This window comes from Bombina bombina, chromosome 3 (assembly GCF_027579735.1).
Source record: "Bombina bombina isolate aBomBom1 chromosome 3, aBomBom1.pri, whole genome shotgun sequence".
Classification (NCBI taxonomy): Eukaryota; Metazoa; Chordata; class Amphibia; order Anura; family Bombinatoridae; genus Bombina; species Bombina bombina.
The window spans coordinates 616,439,922-616,454,659 of NC_069501.1; the positions used below are offsets into that span (position 1 = coordinate 616,439,922).

At 37.5% G+C, this 14,738-nt stretch overlaps 1 protein-coding gene across 1 annotated transcript in view; it reads right to left on the reverse strand.

Moving 5' to 3' along the window:
• Positions 1-14,738, reverse strand: part of ADGRB2 (adhesion G protein-coupled receptor B2) — a 540,900-nt gene that overhangs the window by 306,947 nt on the left and 219,215 nt on the right. The window contains exon 5 of the mRNA XM_053707236.1: positions 12,765-12,929. Within this exon, the coding sequence (XP_053563211.1) occupies positions 12,765-12,929 (165 nt within the window). The remainder of the gene's footprint in view (positions 1-12,764; positions 12,930-14,738) is intronic.

Consider the following 14,738-nt stretch of genomic DNA (forward strand, 5'->3'; position numbering starts at 1 on the left):
ACAGTTGTGACATTGTCTGTCTGAAAACAAATGAACGATTCTCTCTTTAGAAGAGGCCATGACTGAAGAGCTCTGAAAATTGCACGGAGTTCCAAAATATTGATTGGTAATCTCACCTCCTGAGATTCCCAAACCCCTTGTGCTGTCAGAGACCCCCAAACAGATACCCAACCTGTCATACTTGCATCTGTTGAAATTACAGTCCAGGTCGGAAGAACAAAAGAAGCCCCCTGAACTAAACGATGGTGATCTGTCCACCACGTCAGAGAGTGTCGTACAATTGGTTTTAAAGATATTAATTGAGATATCTTTGTGTAATCCCTGCACCACTGGTTCAGCATACATAGCTGAAGAGGTCGCATGTGAAAACAAGCAAAGGGGATCGCGTCCGATGCAGCAGTCATAAGACCTAGAATTTACATGCATAAGGCTACCGAAGGGAATGATTGTGATTGAAGGTTTCGACAAGCTGAGATCAATTTTAGACGTCTCTTGTCTGTCAGAGACAGAGTCATGGACACTGAATCTATCTGGAAACCTAAAAAGGTTACCCTTGTCTGAGGAATCAATGAACTTTTCGGTAAATTGATCCTCCAACCATGATCTTGAAGAAACAACACAAGTCGATTCGTATGAGATTCTGCTAAATGTGAAGACTGAGCAAGAACCAAGATATCGTCCAAATAAGGAAATACCACAATACCCTGTTCTCTGATTACAGACAGAAGGGCACCGAGAACCTTTGTAAAAATTCTTGGAGCTGTTGCTAGGCCAAACGGCAGAGCCACAAACTGGTAATGCTTGTCTAGGAAAGAGAATCTCAGAAACTGATAGTGATCTGGATGAATCGGAATATGCAGATATGCATCCTGTAAATCTATTGTGGACATATAATGCCCTTGCTGAACAAAAGGCAGGATAGTCCTTATAGTTACCATTTTGAATGTTGGTATCCTTACATAACGATTCAATATTTTTAGATCCAGAACTGGTCTGAAGGAATTCTCCTTCTTTGGTACAATGAAGAGATTTGAATAAAACCCCAGCCCCTGTTCCAGAACTGGAACTGGCATAATTACTCCAGCCAACTCTAGATCTGAAACACATTTCAGAAATGCTTGAGCTTTCGCTGGATTTACTGGGACACGGGAAAGAAAACATCTCTTTGCAGGAGGCCTTATCTTGAAGCCAATTCTGTACCCTTCTGAAACAATGTTCTGAATCCAAAGATTGTGAATTGAATTGATCCAAATTTCTTTGAAAAAACGTAATCTGCCCCCTACCAGCTGGGCTGGAATGAGGGCCGCACCTTCATGTGGACTTGGGAGCTGGTTTTGGTTTTCTAAAAGGCTTGGATTTATTCCAGACTGGAGATGGTTTCCAAACTGATACCGCTCCTGTGGGTGAAGGATCAGGCTTTTGTTCCTTATTGTGACGAAAGGAACGAAAACGATTATTAGACCTAAATTTACCTTTAGATTTTTTATCCTGTGGTAAAAAAGTTCCTTTCCCTCCAGTAACAGTTGAGATAATAGAATCCAACTGAGAACCAAATAATTTATTACCCTGGAAAGAAAGGGAAAGCAAAGTTGACTTAGAAGACATATCAGCATTCCAAGTTTTAAGCCATAAAGCTCTTCTAGCTAAAATAGCTAGAGACATATACCTGACATCAACTCTAATGATATCAAAGATGGCATCACAAATAAAGTTATTAGCATGTTGAAGAAGATTAACAATGCTATGAGAATTATGATCTGTTACTTGTTGCGCTAAAGCTTCTAACCAAAAAGTTGAAGCTGCAGCAACATCCGCTAAAGATATAGCAGGTCTAAGAAGATTACCTGAACATAAGTAAGCTTTTCTTAGAAAGGATTCAATCTTCCTATCTAAAGGATCCTTAAAGGAAGTACTATCTGCCGTAGGAATAGTAGTACGTTTAGCAAGAGTAGAGATAGCCCCATCAACTTTAGGGATTTTGTCCCAAAACTCTAATCTGTCAGATGGCACAGGATATAATTGCTTAAAACGTTTAGAAGGAGTAAATGAATTACCCAAATTATTCCATTCCCTGGAGATTACTTCAGAAATAGCATCAGGGACAGGAAAAACTTCTGGAATAACTACAGGAGATTTAAAAACCGTATTTAAACATTTAGATTTAGTATCAAGAGGACCAGAATCCTCTATTTCTAATGCAATTAAGACTTCTTTAAGTAAAGAATGAATAAATTCCATTTTGAATAAATATGAAGATTTATCAGCATCAACCTCTGAGACAGAATCCTCTGAACCAGAGGAACCATTATCAGAATCAGAATGATGATGTTCATTTAAAAACTCATCTGAAAAATGAGAAGTTTTAAAAGACATTTTACGTTTACTAGAAGGAGGAATAACAGACATAGCCTTCTTAATTGATTTAGAAACAAAATCTCTTATGTTAACAGGAACACTCTGAGTATTAGATGTTGACGGAACAGCAACAGGTAATGTAACATTACTAAAGGAAATATTATCTACATTAACAAGTTTGTCATGACATTCATTACAAACAACAGCTGGAGGATCAGATACCACAAGTTTACAGCAGATACACTTAACTTTGGTCGATCCAGCACCAGGCATCGTTTTTCCAGAAGTATCTTCTGACTCAGTGTCAATCTGGGACATCTTGCAATATGTAATAGAAAAAACAACATATAAAGCAAAATTGATCAAATTCCTTAAATGACAGTTTCAGGAATGGGAAAAAATGCCAGTGAACAAGTTTCTAGCAACCAGAAGCAATAAATAATGAGACTTAAATAATGTGGAGACAATAGTGACGCCCATATTTTTTAGCGCCAAAAAAGACACCCACATTATTTGGTGCCTAAATGCTTTTGGCGCCAAAAATGACGCCACATCCGGAACGCCAACACTTTTGGCACAAAAAAAATAAAAAATGACGCAAACAGAAAAAAAAAATTTGCGCCAAAAAAGTCTGCGCCAAGAATGACGCAATAAAATGAAGCATTTTCAGCCCCCGCGAGCCTAACAGCCCACAGGAAAAAAAGTCAAATTTTAAGGTAAGAAAAGAATGTATTCATATGCATTATCCCAAATATGAAACTGACTGTCTGAAATAAGGAATGTTTGAACATCCTGAGTCAAGGCAAATAAATGTTTGAATACATATATTTAGAACTTTATATAAAAGTGCCCAACCATAGCTTAGAGTGTCACAGAAAATAAGACTTACTTACCCCAGGACACTCATCTACATGTAGTAGAAAGCCAAACCAGTACTGAAACGAGAATCAGTAGAGGTAATGGTATTTTATAAGAGTATATCGTCGATCTGAAAAGGGAGGTAAGAGATGAATCTCTACGACCGATAACAGAGAACCTATGAAATAGACCCCGTAGAAGGAGATCATTGAATTCAAATAGGCAATACTCTCCTCAAATACCTCTGACATTCACTGCACGCTGAGAGGAAAACCGGGCTCCAACCTGCTGCGGAGCGCATATCAACGTAGAATCTAGCACAAACTTACTTCACCACCTCCATAGGAGACAAAGTTTGTAAAACTGATTTGTGGGTGTGGTGAGGGGTGTATTTATAGGCATTTTGAGGTTTGGGAAACTTTGCCCCTCCTGGTAGGAATGTATATCCCATACGTCACTAGCTCATGGACTCTTGCTAATTACATGAAAGAAAGGCCCCTCCCACTCATATTACAACAGTGGAAAGCCTAAGGAAACTGTTACTAGGCAAAATTCAAGCCAGCCATGTGGAAAAAAAACTAGGCCCCAATACGTTTTATCACCAAATACATATAAAAACGATTAAACATGCCAGCAAACGTTTTATATTACATTTTTATAAGAGTATGTATCTCTATTAATAAGCCTGATACCAGTCGCTATAACTGCATTTAAGGCTTTACTTACATTAGTTCGGTATCAGCAGCATTTTCTAGCAAATTCCTTCCCTAGAAAAATATTAACTGCACATACCTTATTGCAGGAAAACCATTCCCTCTCTGAAGTTACCTCACTCCTCAGAATATGTGAGAACAGCTATGGATCTTAGTTACTTCTGCTAAGATCATAGAAAACGCAGGCAGATTCTTCTTCTAAATACTGCCTGAGATAAACAGTACACTCCGGCACCATTTAAAAATAACAAACTTTTGAAGAATAAACTAAGTATAAAACACCACACTCCTCTTACGACCTCCATCTTAGTTGAGGCTTGCAAGAGAATGACTGGATATGACAGTAAGGGGAGGAGCTATATAGCAGCTCTGCTGTGGGTGATCCTCTTGCAACTTCCTGTTGGGAAGGAGAATATCCCACAAGTAATGGATGATCCGTGGACTGGATACACTTAACAAGAGAAATATATATATATATATATATATATATATACCTTTTTATATTCATAAAGATATATAGGTATTGATATATATATATATATATATTTTTTTTTAAATTAAACAGATATATATAGAAATATGTATGAAATAAATAGGTATCGGGCACTGCAACCCCTAGATCAATAATACAAGTAGTAACAATACAAAACAATATTTTAAAAAAAGAATACGAAATGCACTGAGTAATCTCTCATAGCAGGAGCTACAATCCCTTGACTGAGTACAGAGAGATACCCAGTCTCATTGCACTTAGAAAGAATATAGGATTCTATCAGCCAATCGGAATTAAGGTAGGAATATTCTGATTGGCTGATGGAATCAGCCAATCAGAATCAAGATCAATCCGATTGGCTGATCCAATCAGCCAATCAGATTGAGCTCGCATTCTATTGGCTGATCGGAACAGCCAATAGAATGCGAGCTCAATCTGATTGGCTGATTGGATCAGCCAATCGGATTGAACTTGATTCTGATTGGCTGATTCAATCAGCCAATCAGAATATTCCTACCTTAATTCCGATTGGCTGATAGAATCCTATCAGCCAATCGGAATTCGAGGGACGCCATCTTGGATGACGTCCCTTAAAGGAACCGTCATTCTTCAGTTGGACGTCGCCGAATGAAGATGGGTCCGCGGTGGAGGTCTTCAGGATGGAGCCGGTCCTCATCGGATGAAGATAGAAGATGCCGCTTGGAAGATGATGGTTGCCGGTCCGGATCTACTCTTCTTCCCGGATAGGATGAAGACTTTGGAGCCTCTTCTGGACCTCTTCAGCCACCGGATGATGGATCGCCAGCCCCCGCTTGGGTTGGATGAAGATTTTGGAGCCAGGACCGATCGGTGATACCCGGTGAGGTGAAGACAAGGTAGGATGATCTTCAGGGGCTTAGTGTTAGGTTTATTTAAGGGGGGTTTGGGTTAGATTAGGGGTATGTGGGTGGTGGGTTGTAATGTTGGGGGGGTATTGTATGTTTTTTTTTACAGGCAAAAGAGCTGAACTTCTTGGGGCATGCCCCACAAAGGGCCCTGTTCAGGGCTGGTAAGGTAAAAGAGCTTTGAACTTTAGTATTTTAGAATAGGGTAGGGCATTTTTTATTTTGGGGGTCTTTGTTATTTTATTAGGGGGCTTAGAGTAGGTGTAATTAGTTTAAAATTGTTGTAATATTTTTCTTATGTTTGTAAATATTTTTTTATTTTTTGTAACTTAGTTCTTTTTTATTTTTTGTACTTTAGTTAGTTTATTTCATTGTAGTTATTTGTAGGTATTGTATTTAATTAATGTATTGATAGTGTAGTGTTAGGTTTAATTGTAGGTAATTGTAGGTATTTTATTTAATTAATTTAATGATAGTATAGTGTTAGGTTTAATTGTAACTTAGGTTAGGATTTATTTTACAGGTAATTTTGTAATTATTTTAACTATTTTAGCTATTAAATAGTTCTTGACTATTTAATAGCTATTGTACCTGGTTAAAATAAATATAAAGTTACCTGTAAAATAAATATTAATCCTAAAATAGCTATAATATAATTATAATTTATATTGTAGCTATATTAGGATTTATTTTACTGGTAAGTATTTAGCTTTAAATAGGAATAATTTATTTAATAAGAGTTAATTAATTTCGTTAGATTTAAATTATATTTAAGTTAGGGGGGTGTTAGTGTTAGGGTTAGACTTAGCTTTAGGGGTTAATACATTTATTAGAATAGCGGTGAGCTCCGGTCGGCAGATTAGGGGTTAATAATTGAAGTTAGGTGTCGGCGATGTTAGGGAGGGCAGATTAGGGGTTAATACTATTTATTATAGGGTTAGTGAGGCGGATTAAGGGTTAATAACTTTATTATAGTAGCGTTGCGGTCCGCTCGGCAGATTAGGGGTTAATAAGTGTAGGCAGGTGGAGGCGACGTTGTGGGGGGCAGATTAGGGGTTAATAAATATAATATAGGGGTCGGCGGTGTTAGGGGCAGCAGATTAGGGGTACATAAGGATAACTTAAGTAGCGGCGCTTTGCGGTCGACAGATTAGGGGTTAATTATTGTAGATAGCTGGCTGCGACGTTGTGGGGGCAGGTTAGGGGTTAATAAATATAATATAGGGGTCCGCGGTGTTAGGGGCAGCAGATTAGGGGTACATAAGGATAACGTAGGTGGCGGTCGGCAGATTAGGGGTTAAAAAAATTTAATTGAGTGGCGGCGATGTGGGGGGGCCTCAGTTTAGGGGTACATAGGTAGTTTATGGGTGTTAGTGTATTTTAGAGTACAGTAGTTAAGAGCTTTATAAACCGGCGTTAGACCAGAAAGCTCTTAACTACTGACTTTTTTCAGCGGCTGGAGTTTTGTCGTTAGAATTCTAACGCTCACTTCAGACACAACTCTAAATACCGGAGTTAGAAAAATCCCATTGAAAAGATAGGATACGCAATTGACGTAAGGGGATCTGCGGTATGGAAAAGTCGCGGCTGAAAAATGAGCGTTAGACCCTTTTTTGAGTGACTCCAAATACCGGAGGTAGCTTAAAACCAGCGTTAGGAGCCTCTAACGCTGGTTTTCACGGCTACCGCCAAACTCTAAATCTAGGCCATAGTAACTTATATTGACACAAATTGTCATGTATATTAACTTTTACTTAGATTTTCAACCGAAAACGACTGAGGTCTAAGCTTGTAAATAGGAATTTTTCAAAAAAGAGAATATCACCATTCTCTTTCCTCTATTAACATTGTTCACGGATATTGTTTTTACCACCCACATTTTGAATCCAAGTGAATGGGACTCATTTGATCTATGTGTACAAGTTTTATTTATATCTATCTTTGTTATAACTGAGTCTTAGATACATGATTTATGCCATATTAGTCTGTTTGTGCGCAAGTACATATTTATACCGTTCCTTTCTCATTGTATTTTAGATACATGTTTTAAGCTATACTGATTTATACTTAGAATGGTAAATATCTGGTAGCGCTATCCCAATTCTTGTATTTCATATATAGAAATATCTATTGAAAAAATAAAAAGAATATTGTAATGTAAAATATGCATAACTATATGTAAGTCTAACATGAAGTCCTGCAAGCGATAATTGTTAGTTGTTTTTTTCTAAAGCGCACTCCATTGAAGTCTATCGGGAGAAGAAATGAGTGCAGTCACGATATCCGAAGTCTTGAAGACATCGCAAAAACAATAAATAACGTGCCACTTGTAATCTAGCAAAAAGTGTTTCAATATTTAAAAGTGTTGTTAATATTGGCCTAGATTACCATTGGAGCACTATAGATAGCTCAGGATTCATTATCCATATTGCAATGCTGCACTAAAACCTGGTATTTTACAAGTCAATGGTTTAATTTTTTTTGCCAGAGAATGTTAAAGGGACAATGTACTGTAAAATTGTTTTTCCTTAATGTGTTTCCAATGGCTTGTTATACCAGCAGCAGAGTATAAAATGTATGATAATTTGCTAATTTAGGTTTATTTTTTCATATGAAATAGCTGGTTTTGTTCTTTGAAACCACACCCAATTAAAATGGTTTGAGATTGCAGGGAAATTAGTGCTCCTAATTGTATCACTTTCTGTACACACAAATACTTTTTATCTTAAATCAGTCTGTATACCAAAGCCTAATACTTAGGGGCCTATCTATCAAGCTCCAAACGGAGCTTGAAGGCACGTGTTTCCTGCGAGTCTTCAAACTCGCCAGAAACACAAGTTATGGAGCAGCGGTCTAAAGACCGCTGCTCCATAACCCTGTCCGCCTGCTCTGATGAGGTGGACAGGAATCACCACAATTCAACCCGATCGAGTACGATCGGGTTGATTGACACCCCCTGCTGGCGGCCGCGAATCTGCAGGGGGCGGCGTTGCACCAGCAGCTCTTGTGAGCTGCTGGTGCAATGCTGAATACGGAGAGCGTATTGCTCTCCGCATTCAGCGATGTCTGTCGGACCTGATCCGCACTGTCGGATCAGGTCCGACACACATTTGTTAAATTGGCCTCATAGAGAGAACAATTGAAATTTGTCATTTTATTACTTATCTCTCATAACAGGGAGTGTAATATTTTTAATAGTCAATATTTAAAGGGATATGAAACACAAATGTTCATGGCTCATAGATAGATCATGTGATGTTAATCATCTTTCCAATTTACTTCTATCTAATTTTGTTTCTCTCTTGGTATCCTTTGTAAAAAGCAATACCTAGGTATGCTCAGGAGCATCTGATTGGTGGCTGCACACATATGCCTCATATTATTGGCTTACCCATGTGCATTGCTGCTTCTTCAACTAAGGATACCAAAAGAACAAAGCAAATTAGATAATAGAAGTAATGTGGAAAGTTGTTTAAAATTGTATTTTCTATCTGAATGATCGAAGAAAATTTTTGGGTTTCATGTCCCTTTAAGTATTGAAATTTTGAGTTTGGGATAGGGATATCAAGGGCAAATTTAACTATTTCAGATGCCAAATAAAGGTAATTAGATATTTGTGAACCTTGTATCTAAGTCTCTCCAATCTTCCCTATTATTTCCGTTCTTTTGACAGATTTGCATTTTAGCCAATCAGTGCTGACTCATAAATAACTCCACGAGAGTGAGCACAATAATATCTGTATGGTACATATGAACTAACACCCTATAGATGTGAAACAACTGTCAAATGCATTGAGATAAGAGGCAGCATCCAAGGGCTTAGAAATTAGCAAAGGAGCCTACCTAGGTTTAGCTTTCAACAAAGTATACCATGAGAACAAAGCAAAGTTGATGATAAACGTAAATTGGAAAGTTGTTTAAAATTGCATGCCCTATCTAAATCATAAGTTTAATTTTGACTAGACTGTACCTTTAAGACTAGAATAAATACTTTTTTTTTAACTTTAGTGACAAAACTCCATTTGACCATCTTCTTGTTAGCACACTTTAGGCTTAGCACACCTTAAGGTTAGCACACTTTAGCGCATGTTCATGTTAGCACACCTTAGGCTTAGCACACTTTCAGGTTCGCACACCTTAGCCTTAGCGCAAATTCTTGTTAGCACACTTTAGGTTTAGCACACCTTCAGGTTAGCACACTTTAGGCTTAGCACATTTTCTTGTTAGCACTCTTTAGGATTAGCACACTTTCAGGTTAGCACACTTTAGGTTTAGCGCATGTTCTTGTTAGCACTCTTTAGAATTAGCACACCTTCAGATTAGCACACTTTAGGTTTAGTGCATGTTCTTGTTAGCACACTTTAGGCTTAGCACACTTTCAGGTAAGCACACCTTAGCCTTAGCGCACAATCTTGTTAGCACACTTTAGGCTTAGCACACCTTCAGGTTAGCACATTTTAGGTTTAGTGCATGTTCTTGTTAGCACACTTTAGGCTTAGCACACTTTCAGGTAAGCACACCTTAGCCTTAGCCCACAATCTTGTTAGCACACTTTAGGCTTAGCGCACCTTCAGGTTAGCACATTTTAGGTTTAGCGCATGTTCTTGTTAGCACACTTAATAGCACACCTTCTTGTAAGCACACTTTAGGCTTAGCGCACCTTCAGGTTAGCACATTTTAGGTTTAGCGCATGTTCTTGTTAGCACACTTAAGCTTAGCACACCTTCTTGTAAGCACACTTTAGGCTTAGCGCACCTTCTTGTTAGCACACCTTAGGCTTAGCGCACCTTCTTGTTAGCACACCTTAGGCTTAGCGCACCTTCTTGTTAGCACACCTTAGACTTAGAGCACCATCTTGTTAGCGCACCTTAGGCTTAGCGCATCTTTGGTTAGCACTCAAGCAATATCCTAAATGAGCTTTTGAGCACGCCCCCTAGAAGTCTATTATGTTAAGGATTTAGTGCATTTGCTAACATTTTACGCTTAACCTAAAAATGGAAGCGCTATGGATTGCACTCCAGCAATGTTAGTGCACAATATAGTTTTCATTTTTTATGCCCCACTTGTAATCTAGGCTATTACTGGTTATGTGAAAAAGCACTCAAATGGAATGGGCACCCATCATTTGTAGCTACATGCTGTGTTTCTTTTCTTAATCTTTTTAATAAACTATGCAAAACTCTGCATTATAAAACCTGAGATGTTTCTTATGGTTTTATGGGTTTAGATTTTCTAAGCAATTTGAATTCTTTTAATAAACTACTATATCTAACTTCTGCACACCTCTTCTTGTAACTTGGTTTAGAGTCACCCAAATTCTGATGGATTGGAATTAGAGCCTAGGTATGTAAATACAATTCCTGCTGATCAATAAAACGTTGCATGTTGTACTCCTCTGCAACAACAGTTCTACTGCCATCTAGTGGTTTTCACCTACCCACTCACTCCCCTAGATACACTTAGGGTAGACGACAGCCCTCTCCTTCCTTTATTTAAGAGACTCTGCAGGACAATACATTAAGTGGTGAGACTGCTTCCTTATATCTCACTGGTTGAATTGCACTGTATCCTGTGAACACTGGGGTATTTTTACTTACAGAACCTATGGAACTCTTTCATTTAAGAATGTGGGGCATTGACAGCTTTATTGAATAACAGGTTTTACTGTAGAAGCTGGAGAGGCTGTAAGTGAAAGTACCATAGTGTAAGGAACCATACCTTTTCTTTGTAATCACTTATTGTCACCCAGCTATTCATATATTTCCATAACTTTATGATGTTGCCTATTGTAATATCTCAACTATAATTATAAAATAGTGGTCACATTTTGTTGAAAAATCATTAGATACAATTTTCTAAAGGATTATGATCGACCCTCTGTATAGCCCCAAGATACAATCTTAAGGTCATTTGTCTAAGTAAATTACAATAACAAAAGCTTCATTAGACAGTACAAGTGTGTGGGCTCTTATTGGTTGGTATGCTGTGTGCACAGGGCAAGCTAACCAATTGGAATCTGTGTTGGCACAAACATCTGCAGGAGGTGCTCATGTCTGCATTAAAAAAAAGTCTATCGGAGCTTTTGTTTTTACCGCTGCTTAATAGCAGCTACTACATACTACAGTCTAATAAATGCCTACGCACTAATATGTGCTCTAATTCATAACGTTACCTTCCCATTGATTACGCAAAAATGGATACGTTTGGAGTTTGCTGATGGAAGCTTAGGCTAAGTGCATGTAATCACATGGTAATCCTAGTTAAGCACTCTCACAGCACTTGGTTATATTCTTGTTTAATTTAAATTTAGCAACAGAGCTTAATGTAAAAACTATGATCACTAGCAACTTCTGTTCTGGGAAAATAATCTAATCCACTAGCTGTCAAGTTCCATACTGCTCTCAGCCTATCAGAAATCTCTATCTGAATAGCCAAAGCAAAGCTTTATATTATTTATTCCATACACATCTAGTCTCACAAGTGTGCTGAGTAGGATTATATTTAAATCTTCTAATTCCTTCTAGGCCCACATTAATATCATACTAAACCTTGTTGCCGCATTCTTCCCAACACTGCATAAAATGCTGAAAGTAAAATGTATGGCTTCATTCTGTTCTGTGATAATTACTTAATTGTTTGTTTTTTTTTGTTTAATTTTTATTTGACTAACCATCTCACATCTCTATGTTGTATAACCAATACAAAATGCTTCAGAGAAAATAATTTCCTACTCTTCTGTTGTATACTTTGTTCTGACCTTGTAAAATCTCTCCATTGGCTTCTAGTTTATTCACACATAATTGATATGATTCTCCTGTGAAGTCCTTAGCTCCTCCATATAAATATGTATCTGATCTTCCATTATGCTCCTGGTTGACCTTACCCACAGCTCAAGGGTGTCTCTTCTCTGCACCTATTACCTCAATAGCCTTCTTAAACGTCTCTCACTCCCACTCATTATGCATCAAGCACAATTACTCAACATTATTAATTCCTATTTAAAACGCATCTCTTAAAAAAATATCTTTACATTTCTCATGACTAGGTAACTTAAGGAGCACATGCAACCTTATGTTTATCAATACATTTGTCTCTTTTGAAAACTATCGGTTTCTCATCTCCACAGCATGTGCTTGTTCGTATTCCCATGAGTGCTATAACAAAGTGGTTGATAATGTAGAAAACATTGAGCTAGAGTTTAACTACTGTGCTCCTAAATCTTTATTATTATTAATCCAAATGAAGGTAAAAAAAAAAAAAAATCACAAAAAAAGAAAACAATATAAGTTGACAAGGGGAACTGAAATTATTTTGCTTGCCATAAAATGGCTGTCTTTATTTATGTGAAATATCATAATAACCTTGGACTTATTTGGTAGATAGGGGGCATACAAGGAGAGTTGCCTTGAGTATTAAGGGAACGTCTTGTAAGCACATATATTAGATGCAGTGAGTGGGTACCTGGGCATCTCATTTCATTGCACGTCCTGACCTCCTCCCCGGAGCCCTCGCACGGGTATCCTTGCACGCCTGTTCCCTGACACATCCGGTAACGACTCTGCAAACCACCGTCACATGTCTTGGAGCACAAGCTCCAATGATTCCACGGGCCCCATTTTCCATCCTCTAGAGAGTGTAACGGGGCAGGAAGGGGAGCAGAGGAAGTCACATGAAAAAACTAGTAGTTGTAAAGAGGAAGATGTAAAAGAGGACAGTAAAAATAGAATAAAGCACTTAGCAAATGAGGGAAGAGGTAGAGGAATAAGTGAAGACCAATGGATGCACATGAAAAATGGCATGGGGAATAAGTAGCTAAATGATAGGTAGAAGAAAGACACAAGGCAAATTAGACAACAGGATAGAGCACAGGGTAAAGTACATGTAGTAAAAACGTATGGTGCAATGAAAGAAGGATGGATGCAGAAGGGACACTGGAATACACAAGATAAATATTAAGTAATTATTATAGTGAATGTAGAGAAAGGCAAAAGAAAAAATTGTTTCTGACAAGAGGTCATAATTTAAGGTTGGAGGAAAGGAGATTTAATCTCCTGCAACAGAAACGTTTTTCCACTGTAAGAGCAATAAAATTGTGGAACTCATTACCAAAGGAGGTAGTGAATGCCAATACCATAGATACATTTAAAAATAGTCTGGATAAATTTCTGTATATAAACAAAATTCATGGATATGATTGCTAGTATTAAATGGGTCACATTTTAATGGGGCTATTTAAGCTTAACTGGAGCTTTTTGTAAGTATTTTAGATTTGTATAGGTTGAACTCGATGGACTTCAGTCTTTTTTCAACCTTATCTACTATGTTACTATGTTAAAAGAAGAAACAGAAACAGAACAGAGGGCACAGAAACATTGTGTATGAAAGATGAAAAACAAACAGAAACAAGGGAAATAACAAAATTTAGTCAAGACGAAAATGTAGAAAAAAATGAGAAGAGTCAGCTCAGATGGAGATAAAAGGACATGGAGAACATAAAAGAAGAAAGCAGAGAAAGGAGAAAAAGTAAACATAGATTGAGCACATAAAAAGAAGAGTAAGTCAGGGAACAGCATAAAAGAGCAAAAAGCAAAATAAAAAAAGAGAGCAACAAGTGAAGATTTAATAAAATAAAAGTGTAAAACAGAGGAGAGTGAGCATGAAAGTCACAGGATAGGGTGAAAAGTGAAGAATGTGCAAAGATAAAGAGGAAGAAAAGACAACATTAATCAAAAGGGGAAGATAATAAAGAGTGAGAGCACAATAAGATGTAAAGAGAAGATTAACGCAAAGAAGAATGTGAAATAGATGGCAAGAGTAGGAATATGCAGAGGGTGTAAATAGGAATGTGTACAGGAGAAAAAAAGGTAAAAAAGAGAGCAAATAAAAAGGTACAAATGGTTAAAAAAACAGCCAAAACAGCCCCAAAGGGTCAGAGTAGCAGCAGAATGGGGCTGAGAGAAAAGAAAACACGAAGATCAATGAGAGAAACTGCATTAAAGGCAATAGTAATGGGATACAAGAGAAATGTTTAGGATGTATTCGGGATAGCAGAGCTGTGGTAGAAATAATGACAGAATAGAGAATAAATAGAAAGTGCTTTCTTGACAGTAATGCAGGAGTTTTACTGTATATGACCTGTCCATGCGCTTAAACCCACTGGGAAAAGTAATTCCTACAGTATATGGGTCTTATTCTATTTGTATCGATAACAAATCTTAAAACCGAATTTGTGCTAAAAGAGTCAAAATAGATCAAAGTATTGGTTGAAGCAAGTTATAGATCCAGGATTTTCATACCAGAAAATTCAAATAACTTTGGAAAATGTTCAGTCGCTGTTACGTTGAAATCTCCCTGGCTATTTACATATTACAATTTACATAGTGATACTAGAAGAGACAGTTTCTAATTTGACTTGTTTCTAATTTCCATTTCCTT